General features: G+C 43.8%; 2 protein-coding genes across 2 annotated transcripts; one reads left to right on the top strand and one right to left on the bottom strand.

The window, feature by feature from the left end:
• Nucleotides 1-1,978: 1,978 nt before the first annotated feature.
• LOC115530891 (putative nuclease HARBI1) lies at nt 1,979-3,020 on the top strand. The gene is made up of 3 exons (XM_030339709.1): nt 1,979-2,596; nt 2,707-2,921; nt 3,010-3,020. The coding sequence occupies exons 1-3, from the start codon at nt 2,088-2,090 to the stop codon at nt 3,018-3,020; spliced, it is 735 nt and encodes a 244-aa protein (XP_030195569.1). The 5' UTR covers nt 1,979-2,087.
• A 58-nt stretch (nt 3,021-3,078) lies between these two features.
• LOC115530890 (uncharacterized) lies at nt 3,079-4,015 on the bottom strand. The gene is made up of 3 exons (XM_030339708.1): nt 3,736-4,015; nt 3,493-3,631; nt 3,079-3,361 (listed from the first exon to the last, which is right to left on the bottom strand). Exons 1-3 carry the CDS (start codon nt 4,013-4,015, stop codon nt 3,079-3,081), a joined length of 702 nt encoding a protein of 233 aa, XP_030195568.1.
• Nucleotides 4,016-18,904: the final 14,889 nt, after the last annotated feature.

Raw genomic sequence — 18,904 nt, 5'->3', positions numbered from 1 at the left:
GAGTGAGAGTAATAGACGATATGTCATCCTGATTTGATTTTTTATTTATTTATGCAGGGGCGGAGTGGGACACAAAAATCTCAGTGCCTACCCACTTACTGACTTCACCGCACATCACTGGCCATGTCCCAATACCAGTTTAAAGGTAGCTTAAGGGGTAAGGGGGAGGGCTAACATCCCCTCAAAATTGAGATTTTCGATGGGCACACTCAAAGCGCTTCAGTTCTGACTTGCTCCCACAATACCTTGTGAGAAAACGGAAAATCAAGAAATATCTTAGACAAGATGGAGGGCGAAAAGATGCGACAGGATTGGAAAAACACAAATGTAAGTGCCTTCTCTGTAATTAACTATTAATTATTTTATTAATTATACTCTGCAGCCCGGCCGCGGGCTTCGAAGCCCGGCCGCGGACTCTCGGAAGACCTGGATATCATACGACATGAGCCCGGCAGCTCCCCAACCACGGGCCGCCCGACCCCGGTCCACGGCTGGGCTGCAGAGCCCGATCACGGGCTCCGCAGCCCGGCCATCGATCGTTTTCTTTTCTTATTCGTTTTCTTTCAGGACATTGTTGAGTCCACTGCCACCAGCCCCCCCCACCTCTCCCTCATGCTCCTCCACCCCAGGCACCTCTTCCACAACCCCAGACACCCCTTCCAAGAGGAGAGTGCCAGGGAGCAGGCGAGGCATGAGGAGAACGAGGCAAAGTTGGCGAAATGGTGGAGAAGATGTGATTCTCCACCATTCTCTCAAAAGCTGAGAGAGAGTGTGTGAGTGTGTGTGTGTATTTTTAGGTGTGCGTGTGTGTGTATTTTTAGATGTGTGGTTCAGTGTTTCTTATTTAAATAAAGTGTTTCTTCTAAAGTGTTCTTGTTACCGATTATTATCGAATACCACCTTTAACATGTAGCTAAGTGACATTCAAAATAAAGGTATATTACGAGGGACAAATAGTATTTAAACATGCCAATTGCAAAATATAAATACCATTTCAGGTTAAACATCTTTACAATGGGTCTTGCTCGTTGCCCGAGACAATGGCAGCCAGTCTGTCTCTTGTAACATTACCAGGGGTCTGGTTATCTGCTAGGGGGCCACGGAGAGGTTGGGGGTCAAGCATTTATAGTTCAGCATCCGCATCTGGCTCTAGCATGTCGCCATTTTCAAGGCACACATTGTGGAGAGAGGCACAGGACGCAATAACAAGTGGGGCAAAAGACGGCCGAACCTCCAGGGCACGGAAAAGGGTCGACCTCCATCGGGTCTTTATCATTCTGAATGATGCTACGCCCCCTTGAATGGTAGTAGTTAAAACGCCCCTGTACCTCTCCACGAACGGGCTCCTTGTACGGGGTTATTAGGCAGGTAAAAACTGCTGTTTTCCTTATTCTTGTGTCATGAACTGACCCCGGGTAGCCAACAAATATATCAAGAAATCGACCATCAGAATTACAAATGGCCTGCATATTTAACGAAAAGAACCCTTTGTAATTCAAATAGTCGATTCTGTGCAGTAGAGGGGGTTTGATCCTGATGTACTTACTTACCTACTGCCCTTTATGCCCACTGGCATGTAGGGCAGCAACAAAGGATCTCCACTCCTCTCTGTTTTGGGCAAGCTTTTGTATTGAACTCCAGGGCCCGTATCTCTAAAGAATTTTTGTGCAAAAAGTGGCTCCTAGCGGCCAAATTCTAAGAAAATTCTCAGAGGCATGACGTTTTCTTAGAATTTCCCCTAAAAGTGACACGAAAATCCCAGTTAATATAAAAGCTATTCCTCAAGAGTCCTAGCGCTTAAAAGGGCTCCTAAGGCGAGATCTGCTAAGAGCAGGGAAGAGGACTTTTAGTGGCTTAGGAGTTACCCTAAGCAGCTGCACAAAATGGCCAACAGAGGAGGCAGGAGAGATGTCCTGCAAACACTGGATGACAGGGAATTATTGAGACGCTACAGATTGGATCGTGCAGGAATCATGTTTGTGGTGGATCTCCTTAGAGATGCAATTACTTCACCAACTCGACGCCACAACGCTATTACACCGGAGAAGAAAGTAATCACAACCCTGAGGTATTTGGCAACAGGGAAAATGCAACAATGCAGCAGTGATGACTTGGGTCTGTCCCAATCCTCCGTCAGCAGAGTCATCACCCAAACACTGACAGCTTTGTCACAACCTAATATTGTGACACAATTTGTTTCATTCCCGCTGGATGCCCGCACTTTACACACACATAAAAGGGCATTTATGGACATTGCAGGATTCCCTGGCGTTGTGGGTGTAATTGATGGAACACATGTGAGAATAATTGCGCCATCAGAGGACGAGGCTGTCTTTGTTAACAGGAAGAATTTCCACAGCATCAATGTGCAAATAGTGTTCAATGCGGCCTGGAAGATTTTGGACATTGTGGCTAAATGGCCAGGCTCCACACATGATGCGAGAATGCTCTCCGAGAGTGGCATCAGACAGCTTTTTGAGAGACGCTATGTGCCAGCTAATTGCCACTTGTTAGGGGACAGTGGCTACCCATGCAAACCATGGCTCCTTACACCTTACCTCCAGCCACGCCAAGGGCCCCAACTAAACTATAACAGGTAAGCCAAACAATACAAAAATCATGGAAATGAAATGCAAGCAATATGTTTGAGCATCCAAGTAGTGCAATATTTCCATCAAATAATTAAAGGTCTGTATTCTATTGTAGGGCCCACAAGACAACAAGAGCGGTGGTGGAGCGTGGCATAGGGCAGCTTAAGAGGCGCTTTCATGTTCTCCACGGAGAGGTGCGGCTGAGGCCTGAAAAAGTCAGCAAAGTCATCATAGCCTGTGCAATATTACACAATATTTGCAAGGTTAGACAGATTGCAGAACCTCTGGAGGATGGCGATGAGGATGAGGATGGAGACAACGATGAGGATGGTGATGAAGAAGATATTCACATTCCACAGGGGAACCTAGCCCAGAGTGGACTGCCTTACAGGGCAAACTTCACAAATTTACATTTCAGGCAAGCTGTAGCCCCATGTCATTTGAGAACTTGTGATGGTATTAAGAACTACCACAGTTTTACTGCACATCACCTGCAATTGTTAAATGCAAGACACAGAACACAATCTCTAAATGGTTTATTTTTTAGGTGTTCAATTTTAAGGCGGTAGTACTCCTCCTGAAGGGAAAGGACTTTTTTTTGTTGTTCAAACACATCAATTGTGAGTTGCAATCTTCTCTCCTGCAGGGATGCTGACGGAGCAGGTGCTGCGGATGGGAATGGTGTTTGATCCGCCGGGCTATCCTGAGTAGCAGCTGCAGATGGTTCAGGCGGCAAACTTGATGGGCCCGGTTCTTGTGATGGCTCAATGCTACAGAAATACATAGGCCTAGTTTAATTATTGTTTTGATTAAATTAATTTAATACAATGAGCATGGATAACACATGAAATGGCTTCTGCAATGAATAAACACTGTTGATATGAATAACCCTGTGTCCTACCTTTGCTGCATTTCAAGGGCCTGCATCATTGACGTGTCAATGCCTGTTGGCAGCCCGGTGACACTGACCTCAGAGTGTCCCAGGACTTGAAAGACAGTGTCGGCCACCTGGGACAGCCGCTTTGCAGGTGGTCCACCCCCTAGAAAGAAACAGTCAATGAACACAGTACTTAGGCATGTAAATTAACTTTGCCAGCAGGAGCAAGTTGCCAGATTATGTGGTAGGCCATAGTATTTTGCTCACCTGTGAGTGAGGATTCCCGCTTGTGTGCTGCAATCTCATCTTTTGCCTTGGACTGCAGCACATACCACCTTTTCTCACAATCGTCGCCTGTCCGCACCACCAGTGGAAAAGAGGCATTGATTGTTTGGGATATTGTGTCCCAGGCGCGCCTCTTGCCTTGGCTAGTGACAGTTGGGCCAAATTTTCCTCGTAACATACCTTTATGTTCGTTCACCAACTGGGCCAGCAACAAACCTTGCTCCTCAGTCCAGTTCGGCTTGCGATTCCTTTTTTTCTCCATTTTCTGTGTTTGTAGGATATTTGTTAACAAGCCTTCATAAATAGACCAGCCAGCAATCACAGACATTGTTAAAAGCTGAGCTGTGTTACCCTCGTTAAGTTCACACTGAGTTGTAACGTTGCAATTTCTACTTCATTAAGGACAGCCCCTTGAGATAGGCCATCTTGTTTTCAATGGGGTCCATATGGAAGTGAAAGTACAAAATATGCCAGCTAGGATATTAATATGAGCAAATGAGACACAAATCATTATTTGAACAGGGTGTAATGACCTTAAGTTTTCACATATTTTAGATTCTAATGTTAGGCTATAACCCCTACAGCTTACTATTCATTTTCCAGATATTTTCTTGAATGTGAAATATTATTTACAATTATAGTCTGCATAAGATTAGAGTGTATAATTATGTTTATTGATTTGAGGGTACATCCTTTGCTCATTATCACCAAAAGTTAATTTTCATCAAACTTGTAGGATCAACCAATCACGGCTTTTGAAATGATGACTCATACCTAGCAACGGGGTCAACCACACCTCCTCACTAAGATAGGATTTTTCATCCATTCCTGGCTCAGAGTTCACTGAAAATGTTCTGGAATCACTTCTAAGCTAAAACTCCTGGCAAGGAATTTTTAGGTTAAGTTAGGAGCTCTCTGAGAGGATTCTCAGAATCTTTAAGGATACGGGCCCAGGTCTGCTTCATGGCATTCAGTTCTTTCTCCACTGTTCGACGCCAGGTTTCTTTGGGTCGTCCTCTCTTTCGCTTGCCTTCGGGTGTCCAGTGTAGGGCGGTTTTTGTAATGTCATCCTGTTCTTTTCGCATGATGTGTCCAATCCATCTCCACCGCCTTCTTGTAATGATGGTCTCTATACTTTCTTGGTTGGTCCGAGCAAGTAATTGCTGGTTGGAGATGGTGTTAGGCCAGAAAATACGTATGATTATTCTGAGGATTCTTGTGTGGAATGCAGAGATCTTGGAAAGGTCTTTCTCCGTCATCCTCCAGCATTCAGAGCTGTATAGTAAGGTGGAGAGAACACAGCTCTGGTATAGCTTGAGTTTGGTGTTGATGCTGTACTTCGTGGACTTCCACACATTGTTCATCATTCTGAATGTGTTTCTGGCCTTGTTGAGTCGGCTTTTGATGTCATTGCCTGTTCCTCCATCATATCTTACAATGCTTCCCAGATATGAGAACTCTTCTGTTGCGGGTATATTTATTCCATTTATTTGTATAGGTGGGGGATTTTGTGTGTTTTAAGGTCATCACCTTTGTTTTCTTCAGGCTTATGTTCAGTCCTATTTGTTGTGCAAATCTGTTGACACAAGATGTTTTTTCTTGTATATGTAGTGTATGGGAAACCAGTGCCAAGTCGTCTGCAAAGTCTAGGTCTTCAAGTGTTGTAAATAGTGTCCATCTGATGCCTCTAGAGTCTAGGTTGATCTTCGGTTGTCTATGACGGTATTGAAGAGTAATGCGGACATCACGCATCCTTGCCTCACTCCAGTTTTGACTTCAAAAGTGTGGTTGCTGTTACCTACTTGGCATGTGAAGTTGGTGTAAAAACCCTTAATTATGAGGAGGATTTCTTGTGGAATCCCATACAAACGTAGAATGCGCCATAAACTGTCTCTGTGTATGCTGTCAAATGCTTTCTCGAAGTCTACAAAATTGATATATAGCTGTCTTTGCCATTCTGTACACTGCTCTATGATGTTGCGCAGAGTGAAAATTTGGTCGGCACACCCTCTTCCTTTCCGGAACCCTGCCTGTTCTCTTCTGAGCTGCTTGTCTATTGCATCTGAAATTCTTTGTATGATGACTTTTGCTAGTATTTTACTTGGAATTGACAAAAGGGTAATTCCACGCCAGTTGTCGCAGTTTTTTAGGGAACCTTTCTTGGGGATCTTTACGATTACACCCTTTGACCGTCGTTCTGTATCGTCTTCCCCTCCCATGTGGATGTGAAGAGTGGTTTGAGCAGTTTTGCTGAAAGTTCTGGGTGTACTTTGAACAGTTCTGCGTTCAGGTTGTCTTGCCCGGGGGCTTTTCCGTTTTTGAGTGATTTGATGGCTGAAACTATTTATTTTTCTTCTGGTGGTGCAGTGTTAATATCAAGAGACAGTCTCAGGTTCCTGTATCTCTGCTTTGGCTGTTGGTGGGGGTCTGTTTAGGACCTCGCTGAAGTGTTCAGCCCACCTTGCCTTTACTTCAGCCTCTGATGTAAGAGTTCGCCCTTGTTTGTCAGTGATCGGCGTATCTATAGATCTATGGTACCTACCGCAGACTATTCTGGTGATTTTGTAGACCTTACCTTGCTCTCCCTTGTTTGCTGCTTCTTCTGCCTGGTCTGCAAGACTGTTTATATAATATCTCTTGTTTTCTCTTGCCATCCTCTTAACTGTTCTGTCGGTTTCCCTATATTGTAATTTGTATTTATCTTTAATCCTTTCTGACTTGGCTTCCATTCATTTATTTTTAAGGGCTCTCCTATCTGCTATGACTTTCCAGGTGTCTGCTGTAATCCACTCTTTTCTGTTCCTTTGCTTTATTCCCAGGCAGACTTCACTGCTATTGGAGTAAGCGTTTTTGATCTGTTCCCATTTAATGTTGGCATCATCAGGTCCTTTTTGCGTGTTGTCACTCATGTCTGCCAGAGCTTGGAATCTGTTTTTCAGCTGTAGTATGAAAGCGGCCTTCACTTTGGGGTCGTGTAATTTCTCCACGGCAAAATGTTGCTGTCCTGTTATCTTCTTCCCAACTCTCCTTAATTTTAACTTAGGCACTGCTGTGACTAGGTGATGGTCGCTGCCGACATCAGCTCCTCTCCTGACTCTAACGTCCAAGAGTGATCGTCTCCAGGTGCCGTTGATCCATCTGGTTCTTGTCTCTTCCATTAAGGGGAACACCAGGTGAGTTTGTGGATGTCGCAATGTGGGAATAGGGTACCTCCGATGACAAGGTTGTAAGTGGTAAATAGCTCTAACAGCCGCTCTCCATTTTCATTCATGATGCCGCAGCCCTCCCTCCCCATGGCCCTGTCATAGTTTTTGTTATTGCTGCCTACTTTTGCATTTAAATCACCCATTATAATCTTCATGTCATGTTGTGGAGTTTCTTCTAATTCTGCTTGAAGCTGATCATAGAATATGCCCTTGGTTATTTCATCACTGTCATTTGTCGGTGCATAACATTGGATGATTGTGATGTTAATGTGTTTCCCCCACAATCTGACTTTCATGAGTCTGCTGTTTACAGGTTTCGATTCCATCAGACATTTCTCCAATCCTTTTTTAAGGATGATGGCTACCCCTTCATGATGTTGGTTGTCATCCCTTCCGGAGTACAGGACAGTCTCTCCTGTGTTGGTTTTATGTCTGCCTGTTCCTGTCCACCTACTCTCACTTATTCCGAGAATATGCATGTTATAATTTCTCATTTCTGTTGTTACTTGAGCGAGTTTACTTGTTTGGTACAAGGTTCGCACATTCCGGAATCCAATCCTGGTCTTGCATTTGTGTTGAGGGCACCCACCTTCTTGTCAGTAGCTTCCTTACGGCTTTCACTACTGACATTCATTCTATTATCTATCGATAACTCTGGAGGCCCATTGTACACAGTAGTGTTTTTTTCCTTTGTTGCTGTTTCCGTAACAATACTTTTTTCTACGGGACTGGGTTGTTAGCCCTGTGCCCAAACCCCAACCTGGAGGACCAGTGAATTGCACTTTGTCAGACCTCTATCCCTCGACCTGACCGACTTGGGTGACCCTACCAGGAGCCTAAGCTCCTGTCGGTATAGCTCTTGGGGTCATTGAGGCACGCAAGCCCCCAGACCACAACAAGGTGGCAATCCTCCCGGGGGTTGATCCTGATGTGGCAGCCATCTATTGCGCCTGCTACTCAAGGAAAGTAGTCAAATCTGGATCGCTTTTTAAGTTACTTTATTTGTTAAAGTATTTCGGTATGGTAACTATGGAGCAAAAGGAGGGGAAGCGTGTTGAACATGTGCTGAGCGACTCCCAGCTGACCAAAGCTATATTAACCCTTAAAGGTTGGGTATGGAATTCGCTTTTTTGGCCATTTTTGCAGAATTACTTGAAATCCTTATCATAACCCACTTGAGTCAATATCACCATAAGGTGCCTTTGAGACTTCCCCGTTTCCCCCCAAAAAAGCTGAGATTTTCCATTTAACTTCATATTCATTGCATTAAGTATACCTGACCTGGGTATGGAATTCGCTTTTTTGGCCATTTTTGCAGAATTACTTGAAATCCTTATCATAACCCACTTGAGTCAATATCACCATAAGGTGCCTTTGAGACTTCCCCGTTTCCCCCAAAAAAAGCTGAGATTTTCCATTTAACTTCATATTCATTGCATTAAGTATACCTGACCTGGGTATGGAATTCGCTTTTTTGGCCATTTTTGCAGAATTACTTGAAATCCTTATCATAACCCACTTGAGTCAATATCACCATAAGGTGCCTTTGAGACTTCCCCGTTTCCCCCAAAAAAAGCTGAGATTTTCCATTTAACTTCATATTCATTGCATTAAGTATACCTGACCTGAGCTGGATGACGTATAGTCCATGCGACGACCACGGACATAATAAAGGCGACGAGCCTTCTTTCCCATTAAACGGTAAACATATATCCAAATAAGCAACAGACTCAGCAAAGTGCGAACTGTGTTCTCTGTGTTGTTGTCCATTGTCCACGAAAATCGTAGACGGAGAAATTTGACGTCGATGAATTTTCGATGCGTTGCTACAGCTCTATAATTAGGCAATATATATATATATATATATATATATATATATATATATATATATATATAGGCCTATATAGCATTTGTGGTTTTGGCATAAACTTAACTAGGGTTCACTGTATTATCTGCGCACACCCTTTCTGAAGCCTCTCTCTCGCTCTCTCTCTCTCTCTCTGTCCCTCCCTCTCTCTCTTTCTCTCTCTCTCGTACCGTTTTGTGGAGCACGTTAATTGTCTGAGAACACTCCCATTCAGAATGCATTGGTTTACATTTCGTTCTGTGTAGCACGCAAAAAGTCGGACTATCGTGCTCTGGAACACGCTTCAATAGATTAATGTTCGTGCGCATGAGCACGCAATCGTGTGATACCGGGTTGGATTGCAATAGATATAATATCGTACCACCAATATGCATGCAATATCTTGTATTCAATAATTAGGGAAGCCGGATTCCAGAACCGAAAGAGGTCCTACCAAAAGAGACCGACCCAGGGGTCTTACATCAAAGCAGATCCCTGTACAAGAGTTACCAGTGATCTTAAGATAGGGATAATTATCTAGACTCCACAACATGAACGATTAGCCTTTAAAGTTGTCCATAGCATGCATACCGCTTGCTATGGACTTGCTAGGGGATTCTTATTAGAAGAGTTCTGGGATAACCTGCCTCGTAGGAGAGCGGAAGAATCCCCCCCAATAGAGGACCCTGAGGACAAGCGTTAGAAATGCATAGTTCAACAGACCTGACGAGGTCCGACTACCAAAATAAAAAAGAATAAAATATATATTTCCTTACAAATTATGATAATAACAGACATTTCAATAAAAGTCATCACGTAATCTATGGTTAATAATTGGCAATACTTTCAATTAAATTAAATATGTAAGATAAAATGTTATCCATAATTCATTCTAACGGTGATTGTCAATGTACGTGTTACGTTTTTCATTACACGACGGGCTATGTAGACAGTGGATACTCGATTATTAAAATATATCACAGCCAGTTTAATGGTCAACCATAACGCACAACCATGACATGACCCCGGCTGTCCCCGACTGGACCCCGACTGACAACGTTCCGGTGACAACAGAAGTATGATCCCTTATATTGAAAATGTAGATTTTTTTATATTAAGATATTTTGAAAATGTTACGAATTTAGGTTTTGTATGTTTGTGTCTTCCCATGTGGTCTTGTCACCCTGTTATTCTGCAGGGTCCTTTAAAATGTAATCCTTTGAGGTTAGTGGTCAATCTGTTCTCACTCTGTTCCTTTGTTATCTTGTGTTGGTTTGGTTCTGTTATCCTTGATCCCCAGGGAAGCGCAGAGACGCAAGTGATAAGGAACGGCCAACCCCTTATTTATAACATCTTAAGGAACTTCGAACGACAAATGACCATATGGTAAACAAAGCCTTTTGGTTTGTTGGGAGACAGCTGCCCTCAACAACCCATTCTAAGTGTGTAAGAACTCCTGGCCACTCAGCGGACTTCTCTGCGGACCTTTTAGAGAAAGAAGGGACCCGCAGGGACAAATCCCATCTGAGGCCTCAGATTATTGAATGATATGCCTGTTTTGTGGTCTGTTGATGCATGTTATGATGCGTCTTCGTTCGTACTTTTCTTACAAATGTGTCTGTAAAGATAAAAGATAAAATGAAAATAAAAATGAGATTCAAAGTGGAGGAGACAGAGACTATAGGTAACCGCGGAGAGAACCGGGCTTAAGCCCGGGGCTTGAAGTTCACGATATTGTCCCTCACACGCGTTAGATACAATTCCCTCCCTTAAGCTTCATAGTTACCATGCCGAAACATGCCTACTTTAACAAATAAAGTGAGTTAAAAGCGACCAAGGATTGGACCACTTTCTTCAAGAAATAACGCTATACTTACATGTATGATATCACGGCCAAAAGTTCTCTGTGCCTCCGGATGGCCGTAGCGAGGGGAGCTCTGGTAGGTGTTGCGTTTTTTCTTGAAGAAAGTAGTCCAATCCTTGGTCGCTTTTAACTCACTTTATTCGTTAAAGTAGGCATATTTCGGTATGTTAACTATGAAGCAAAAGGGAGGGAATTGTATTTAACGTGTGAGAGAGAAATAACGTGAGCTGCTTCAAGCCATGGGCCACGACAATGCCCGCGGTGTAAAGCCTGAATGTATGGTGCGAACAATTTATAAATGGAACAGTGGCTTAGGACCGAGTCATGTCATGTAAAAGAAAAGCTGATGAAAATTCTGACTCGACAGGAAAAGTCGTTGAGTCCCAGGATGTTGGTCCAACCCCCGCAACGTTGTCAAAGCAGATCCCGCAGCCAGCTCTTCATGAACGTGAAAAATCCACCGCTAAGGTGAAACGGAGGTACCACAGCGACTACATAGTTAATTTTTTTTTTTTGGACTGGCGACGACGAGGATCCTAAACCACACTGTGTGTTGTGCTATGAAACGTTAGCCAACGAGGGAATGAAACCTGCAAAGTTGAAGCGACAAGTGGAAACTAAACACAAGGAGTACATGGGGGAAAAGCCAGCGACGAAATTAACAGGATTCCTCTTATGGAAGCTGGCCACCGGGAGTGAGTACAGGACCATCAGCCATCTGTTTGGAGTCGGCGTCAGTACTGTATGCATATGTGTCCAGGCGTTCTGCAGCGCGGCCATCAAGGTGCTGCTTCCCATCCACATCAGAACCCCCGATGCTGATAAGTTGCTGGAGATGGCAACTTTCTTCCAAAACTGTTGGAGAGTACCACAGTGTGTTGGTGCAATTGATGGAAGCCACATTCCTATACTGGCACCAGAGGAATACCCATGTGACTACTACAACTGGAAAGGATGGCATTCTGTAGTTTTGCAGGCAGTTGTAGATGGCAAAGGGATGTCTGTGTTGGCTTTCCTGGAAGTGTGCACGACACCAGAGTGCTGAGACAGTCACAGCTGTGGGAAGTACTCGGTGACGGGGTGTTACTGGGTCAAAACAAGGTGACCATCTCTGGCTGTGACGTTGGACATCACCTGATCGGTGACCCAGCTTATCCCCTGCAGGAATGGCTCATGAAGCCCTTTTCGGACACGGGAAGACTGACCCCAGAACAGCACAACTACAACTACAGACTAAGCAGTGCCCGGTCTGTTGTGGAGATGTGTTTTGGGAGGTTAAAAGGAAGATGGAGATGCCTTTTGAAAATAAATGACAGCAAGCTGGAGCTCAGCAAGAAAATGGCGCTGACCTGCTGTTTTCTTCACAATATATGTGAGGAACATGGTGACAATTTTGCATTGGAGGTCACAGATAGGCCTGTTAACATTCAGCCACACGGGCAAGCTTTACCTGAGCATGGCAATTTGGAAGGGTCAAACATAAGAGCTGCATTAATGGCGTACTTTAACAGAGGGGATGAGTGATTTAATTTTAGTAACGACATCCCCATTTTTCTTTAACATTGTAACTGGGCATGTTGATGTAAGCTAATTGCAATTCCAGAAAAACTTTAGATAATGTGGTATATTATTCCCCCCCAATTCTCTTGTAATACTGCCTACGCTATTTGTTTGCAGGACATGAAGAGTTTCATACAATAAACAACACAGAATAACCAGTGTTTTTCAAAAGTTTATTTAAAATATATAATAAAATACTAATGTACAAAACCGTGTCCAAAATTAAAATAAAAGTGCAATTTACAAGGAAGAGGAACAGTGTTGTCTTTTGGGGTTTTGGGGTAAATTTGGACTTTATTTTCGCCCAGCCTCCATCACCGTCACAACACGTCCCATCAGCCCGAGCAAAGCGGTGTTTCTTGCGCTGATCTGCTCCAGTAAATTGTTGGTCACCACTCTGGAGGCCTCCAGGGATTGGAGGTGGCGCTCGTCAGACCTCTCCAGATACTGCAACAATTCACTGTCGTCCTTGTCCCGCTTTCTTTTTCCTGTGTACAAGAAATATTATATCAGATTTATATTGTATAATCAGAACATTTAAATACACATTTTAGCTAGGGTGACCAGACGTCCTCTTTTTCCCGGACATGTCCTCTTTTCGAGACCTAAAAAATGCGTCCGGCAGGGATTCCAAAAACGTCCGGTATTTTGCCTCGTCGCAAAAACAAAAACAAAATATTATTGTTATTTTTTTTTATTTTTTTGCCTCGTCGCATATTTGTGTTTCTGGGTCTTTCACATAACCTACTAGTTATTACCATTGTATATGTCTATGGTTATTACGGCCTTCCAAGTTCTGGAAATGGTATCTCCCTTACGTTCCACCTTCTTGCGCGAGCTGACTGTAGAGAGAGTCTGTCATTGGGCGACCGATCTCAGGGTTGCCAGAGCCACGATAATTATCCTCCAAATACGACCATTTTGAGCCTTTGGTACGTTACTTTGCCATTTCCAATCTGGCAACATTGAGCACCTTGCCGCTTCCACTCTGTTTACAACAACACATTACATCTGCAGCCATGCCTAAACGTAAATGTAAGTTCACGGACGAACTAAAGAAAAAATACCCATGTTTTCGACTCGGCCGTGATGCTTCGGAAGCTGAGTGCATGACATGCAGAGCAGGCACTTTCGTGTCAGTGGCGAATAAAGGTGGCAGCGATTTGGAAGCTCACGTGCACTCTGCAAAACACAAAACTGCAGCAAGAGGAGAGAGCTCATCGAGTAAAGTGACCGACTTTTTTGTGAGTAAAACCGACACTTCTGTTACGGCTGCAGAGGGTACCCTTGCTTTTCACACTATAAAGCATCACAACAGCTACAGATCAATAGACTGCACATCTGGTTTGCTAAGAAAGATTTTCCCAGATTCGGTGACAGCTCAAAAAATCTCAAGTGCTCGCACCAAGACAGAAGCCATTGTTAATGCCGTGATAGCCCCACATTCTGTCGAAGTTGCACAACGCTGAAGTTGGCATCCGATTCGCAGCATCCGATTCGGCTTGAAAACCACTTAGAATCTTCAAATCGGTCCTGATTGAAAACCACTACACCTAGACTCTTCAAATTTGGACTACATTATTAGTGGTTTTTAATCAGGATCACTAATGCGGTCTGGACCCCTAAAAAGCATTAAAATGTGCCTTTATCCCATTTTCACAAATGGGGTAAAGGTTTCACAAATCTGAAACTATGTTTTACATAATGTATAGCCTCACTATGATAATTTAGTACAGATTTGAAGAGTCTAGGTGTAGTGGTTTTTAATCAGGATAAGTTCTAATGCGGTCTGGACCCCTAAAAAGCATTAAAATGAGCCTGTATTGCATTTTCACAAATAGGAAAAAGGTTTCACAAATCTGTAACTATGTTTATTATAATGTATAGCCTCACTGTGATAATTTAGTTCAGATTTGAAGAGTGGTTTTCAATCAGGACCGATTTAAAGTGGACCAGCTGCTGAATCGGATGCTGCGAATCGGATGCCAACTTCAGCGTCGTCGAAGACGCTAGAATATTGTATTTGTTATCATTATTGCTTTAATATATGAGGAGGACTGAAAAGTTTCTAGTTTTCTTATTTTAATGTGGCCATATAAAGAATTTATTATTTAGAATGTTTTATTTGTTATCATTATTGACACATTTAAATGCCACAAAAAAGTTTTACATTTGCACTTTGCAATTTTGTTGAAGTTCAATAAATAGATGTTCATATTGTCATTTGTGTCATTTTTGTCATTTCATTTGTGACATTTGTATGCATTCACATGGTCATGGTGCGGCATGCTATACACTACACCCCCCCCCCCCCCCCCCCCCCCCCGCGACGAAGTGTCCTCTTTTTTACAAACTCAAATCTGGTCACCCTATTTTAGCAGGGGATTAAATATCCTGCTAAATGCAGATCATAAAGTCATTTATTGTTTCTTGCAGGTAAGTGTAGCTGGAGTTGGTTTGATACGACTATAGTAGGATGTTGTCAGTATTTCACAGGGTGTACAGATGACTACACCAAATCTTTACTGTATGTCACAGCCTGGTGGTAAGATCAATATATCTTAACGTTTACATGGTGTCTGTTGTGAAGCATACTTTATAAATAACACAACATTTTTACCTTGTCTGGCAGGTGAAGTGTTGGAGCTTCCTTGGCTGGACAGTGATGGTGATGGTGAAGGTGAGCTACAACTCAGCGGCGGTGGTAGCTCCGCGTTACAATAGTCTTCTACGGCAGACAACTCTGTAAACAACAACAATGCTTTAAAACACAAACTTTTCCCCAACAATGTATACGAGGTTAGGCCCTTGTGGAACCAAATGCAATGTGTGTAGGAAGCCTGTAGTTGAGCAATGGCAGGTGTTGCACGATCACATTTTATATTGTTACAGCGATAGCTCAAGTAGGAGGCTTGTTATTATCAGTTACAGTAGCTAGCTAGCTGCCGGGCAGCTTACATTATATGAACACATAGCCACGGGACTTAACATAATCCTAATTATAAAACGCACAGTAAGGTACATGAATAGGTGGTTGGGAGACGGAGTGAAACATTTGAAAAGTGAAACTTACCGATATCAGGGGTGCTTTGGATGAGCGACTCGTCCACCATCAACTTCGCAGCCGTCGCAGAATTCAAGGCCCCGGTGATTTTGCATGCCGGTCTGTCGCCGAGGACCGAGTCAGGCCGTCCATTGCCGCTTCGCCCCAGGTCTTTTTTCTGGTCCCTGAAGTCCTTCAACTTTTTCAATTTATTGACAATCTGCTCGGCGCTCCGGTCATACCCCGCCGCAGCCATCTCCCGCTGCAGCTGCTCGAAGACAACCTTCGTCCGGGTTGCTCCCTCTAACCTCTTCTGGACCTCGGCAGAAGACCAAAATCCAAGGTGACAGGTTGTCTCCTCCACGGTCCACTGAGATTTTGTCTTCCCGTCCATCGTTCACTTCAGTGATTTAAAAATGCCGCCCTTCGTTGGTCTTCCTGGGATAACCCCGCCCCCTGCCCCCTGCATAAAAGCAGTTCTCGTTCTAGCCCAGCTCAAAAGTGGGGCTGGAGTTGAACCGGTTTTTAGGGGCCGGAGCCGGTCTGCCGGTTTGGCGGTGTGAAACCAAAACACTGGCCCTAGCTCCGAACTTGCCCGGAAACGGCTCCGATTTTGCGGCGGTGTGAAAGGCCCAACAGAGAGGTGCTCCAGCACCACATAAAATGCATGACTAGAACACTTTCATGATCAAGGAGGAGGGACAGAACCTTCTTTGCCCACCAAGCAGCTGAAGGAGATGGTTTTGGGGAGCGGTCTGGACTGGCCATGTCCTCAAAGTGAGCCACCAAGACTCGGTGGCTGTTACAAACGATTTGAAACAATAGTTAAGTCAAAGATGTTCATATTCGTTCGTAAGTTGAACAGCGAGGTAAATGCCAAATGCAACGTGTGACATAAGCAAATAATGATTAAATAATGGTTTGTTTAATACCTTTATGGCACGATAGATGTATGGCAGCCATCGAGCACCACGGAGTGTAATGAGCCTCAGGACCTTCTCCTCCAGTGCCTCAGCAATTTCATGAAGCTCCCATATGGCTTTAGGGGAGAGTGGTATTGGTCATACAGATTAACAAACTCCTCCTGTAAATTGGCCATCTCGGGGTGTTCCTTAACCGCACGTTATTGCTGTAATAGCAATCGGACACCTTGCCGCCTGTTCTGGCAACCAGGGCACGGAGGTGGGGGAATTCAGTGAACGTCATAATATGCAATGTGCATATTATTTACAATCTTCTCCCGGAGTTTCTCCTCCATTCGGAGAACACCCCTCATGACCGGAGGCATCGGTGCGTTACCTCCAAGTGATGCCCGTTGATGCGCGCTCACATAGGAGATGACGCTTACTCTGGCCATGTGCTTTCAAAATAGGATGTCTAAATGACTGCCATCCATTAAACAATGATGTTCTGTAAATACAATTCAATTCCAGTAAATGTTTATAAAAGCTTAATACTTTGGCTATGTTTTCCCGTAGCTGTAAAATAGAAGTCTTACCTGTCGGCGATGGCAGGGAACTCAATGCACACTTTGCATAGGAGAACATAATTTTCCAAATTGTGCTGTACCCATGAAAATTCCACGTTCCAGTCGTCAACAAATTTACGCTTACAATTTAATTAGTATATTTTCGGATTGCTTGGTAGACCTACTGTTGAAGCGTGAACGGGCCTCTTCTTGCCAGGCACTTGACCTGGTTTTGGGGGGCTCAGAAAACTCATCGTAGCTCTTAGTGGAAATGTGAATGTTGGCTTCGACACATGTACATGTTTAAAAAATAACAAACTTTTTTTTTGTTACGGTCACATTGTGTCATCACGTGATTTCGGTCCACCGTTGCAACCTATTATCGCCCAGTTATATGTAGACCGGCATGCTTTTATCTGGATTATATGCAATTGTACGTAACTAAATGTCCAAGGTAATAGCAAAGATATGTATTTTTAAAACGTTCACGTTTCTTGTAGGCCTAACTGAAGAATCACGATTGCATTTCTGGCGGGATCAGGCATGATATATAGCCTACGTGATTAATGGTGCGGCCACACCAACCGCGTTACTCGCGTTGGACAACGCGAGTAACGCGCCTAACCTGACGCTTGACCAGTGTGTGGTGGTTCAACGCTTCCAACGCGTCAACGCGCCAACGCAGCTAGATGAGTCCATGTCCATGCAAGTGAACGGAGCGTTCCCTTTTCGTCATAACTATCAAACCAAACATCCTTCACATTCACTGAGCGAACATTATGAAAGTAAAATGCACATTTCTCGCTAAAAATGCTTCCATAAACGCATTTAATGGCGTAACTATGTAACTATTTCCACCCAGAATAAAGAAAAATGTCGGCAGTGGCTGCGCTGGAGTCCGAGGTAGGAAACCCAAACGCCGCCGTGTTTGGGTGATAGAGTTTAGATCGGGTTAGATTAAATAATCTCGGATATAAATAACAATAATCGGGTTAAATAACTTCACATGGTGTGTCTGGTGTGTTTCCAGCATTCGTAGTGTTGATCAGCAGAGAAGCAGTCCGCCAAGACGTTGAGGTTGCTTAGCAACCAGAGACTCTGTCCATGCAAGTGAACGGAGCGTTCCCTCTTCGTCATAACTATCAAACCAAACATCCTTCACATTCACCGAGCGAACATTATGAAAGTAAAATGCACATTTCTCGCTAGAAATGTTTCCATAAACGCATTTAATGGCGTAACTATGTTACTATTTCCACCCAGAAAAAAGGAAGATGTCGGCCGTATGCTTCTGTGCAAGCTCACTACTCTCTGCCAGTGACGTCGGGTCAAGCTCCACGCTGATTGGCTACCGCGGCTAAGCGTCACGCGTTGGAGCGTTGAAAGTTCAATTTTCTGAACTCCGGGCGTTGGTGCGTTGGGCGCGTTACTGCGTTTACGTGCGTAATTACGTGCAACTGCCGCGCCTAACGCCCCCAACGCAACGCTTCAACGCTTCAACGCGTGTACCGCGCCTAAACCAATGGTTCCCTATGCAAAAATGCCGATTTTCAACGCCCCCAACGCGAGCAACGCGTTTGGTGTGGCCGTAGCATAAGGGAGGTATTATAGTAGCCTATTCCATATTAATTTGGGACTGATTAGAGCTCACTGTCTTCCCTTTATCTGCAGCTTACATTTGTATGACTCTGGAATCACTTTCTGGCAAGTACGGTAGATGAACGTCACCAAGACAGCAATTACAGACACAGACCTTTTCTTCGCTTTAATATCTTATTTGTTGGACAAACATAAACCCGACCAAAAGAAGGAATAACGATAGGCCTACTACACACTACGGAACTGATTAGTTTAGCTCAGATTTCAGCACCAACCAACAGGTGTCGTGGAATCTATGACCGAATTATCCTCACTTCAAATAACTAAAAACATGAGGAATCGGAGAGTCCGGATCAAGTATTTGACAGAGACTTTATTGCTACCCGTAAGCAAGCAACAACAAAGCCGAGTGAGGTTTGCAAAGACACTGCAGAATGGTTCTCGTCCTGCTCCTTATATCCCCAATCATTACACATTACAAAGTTGGACTTTCATACAATATTGATTTGCATAGCATGTTTTTTTGGGTCATACTGTATTTTCTGAACATTGCTGAATAGTTCTT

Source organism: Gadus morhua, chromosome 18, assembly GCF_902167405.1.
Source record: "Gadus morhua chromosome 18, gadMor3.0, whole genome shotgun sequence".
Taxonomy (NCBI): domain Eukaryota; kingdom Metazoa; phylum Chordata; class Actinopteri; order Gadiformes; family Gadidae; genus Gadus; species Gadus morhua.
Note: the sequence above shows the minus strand (reverse complement) of the source record. Positions and strands in the feature narration are given on the sequence as shown.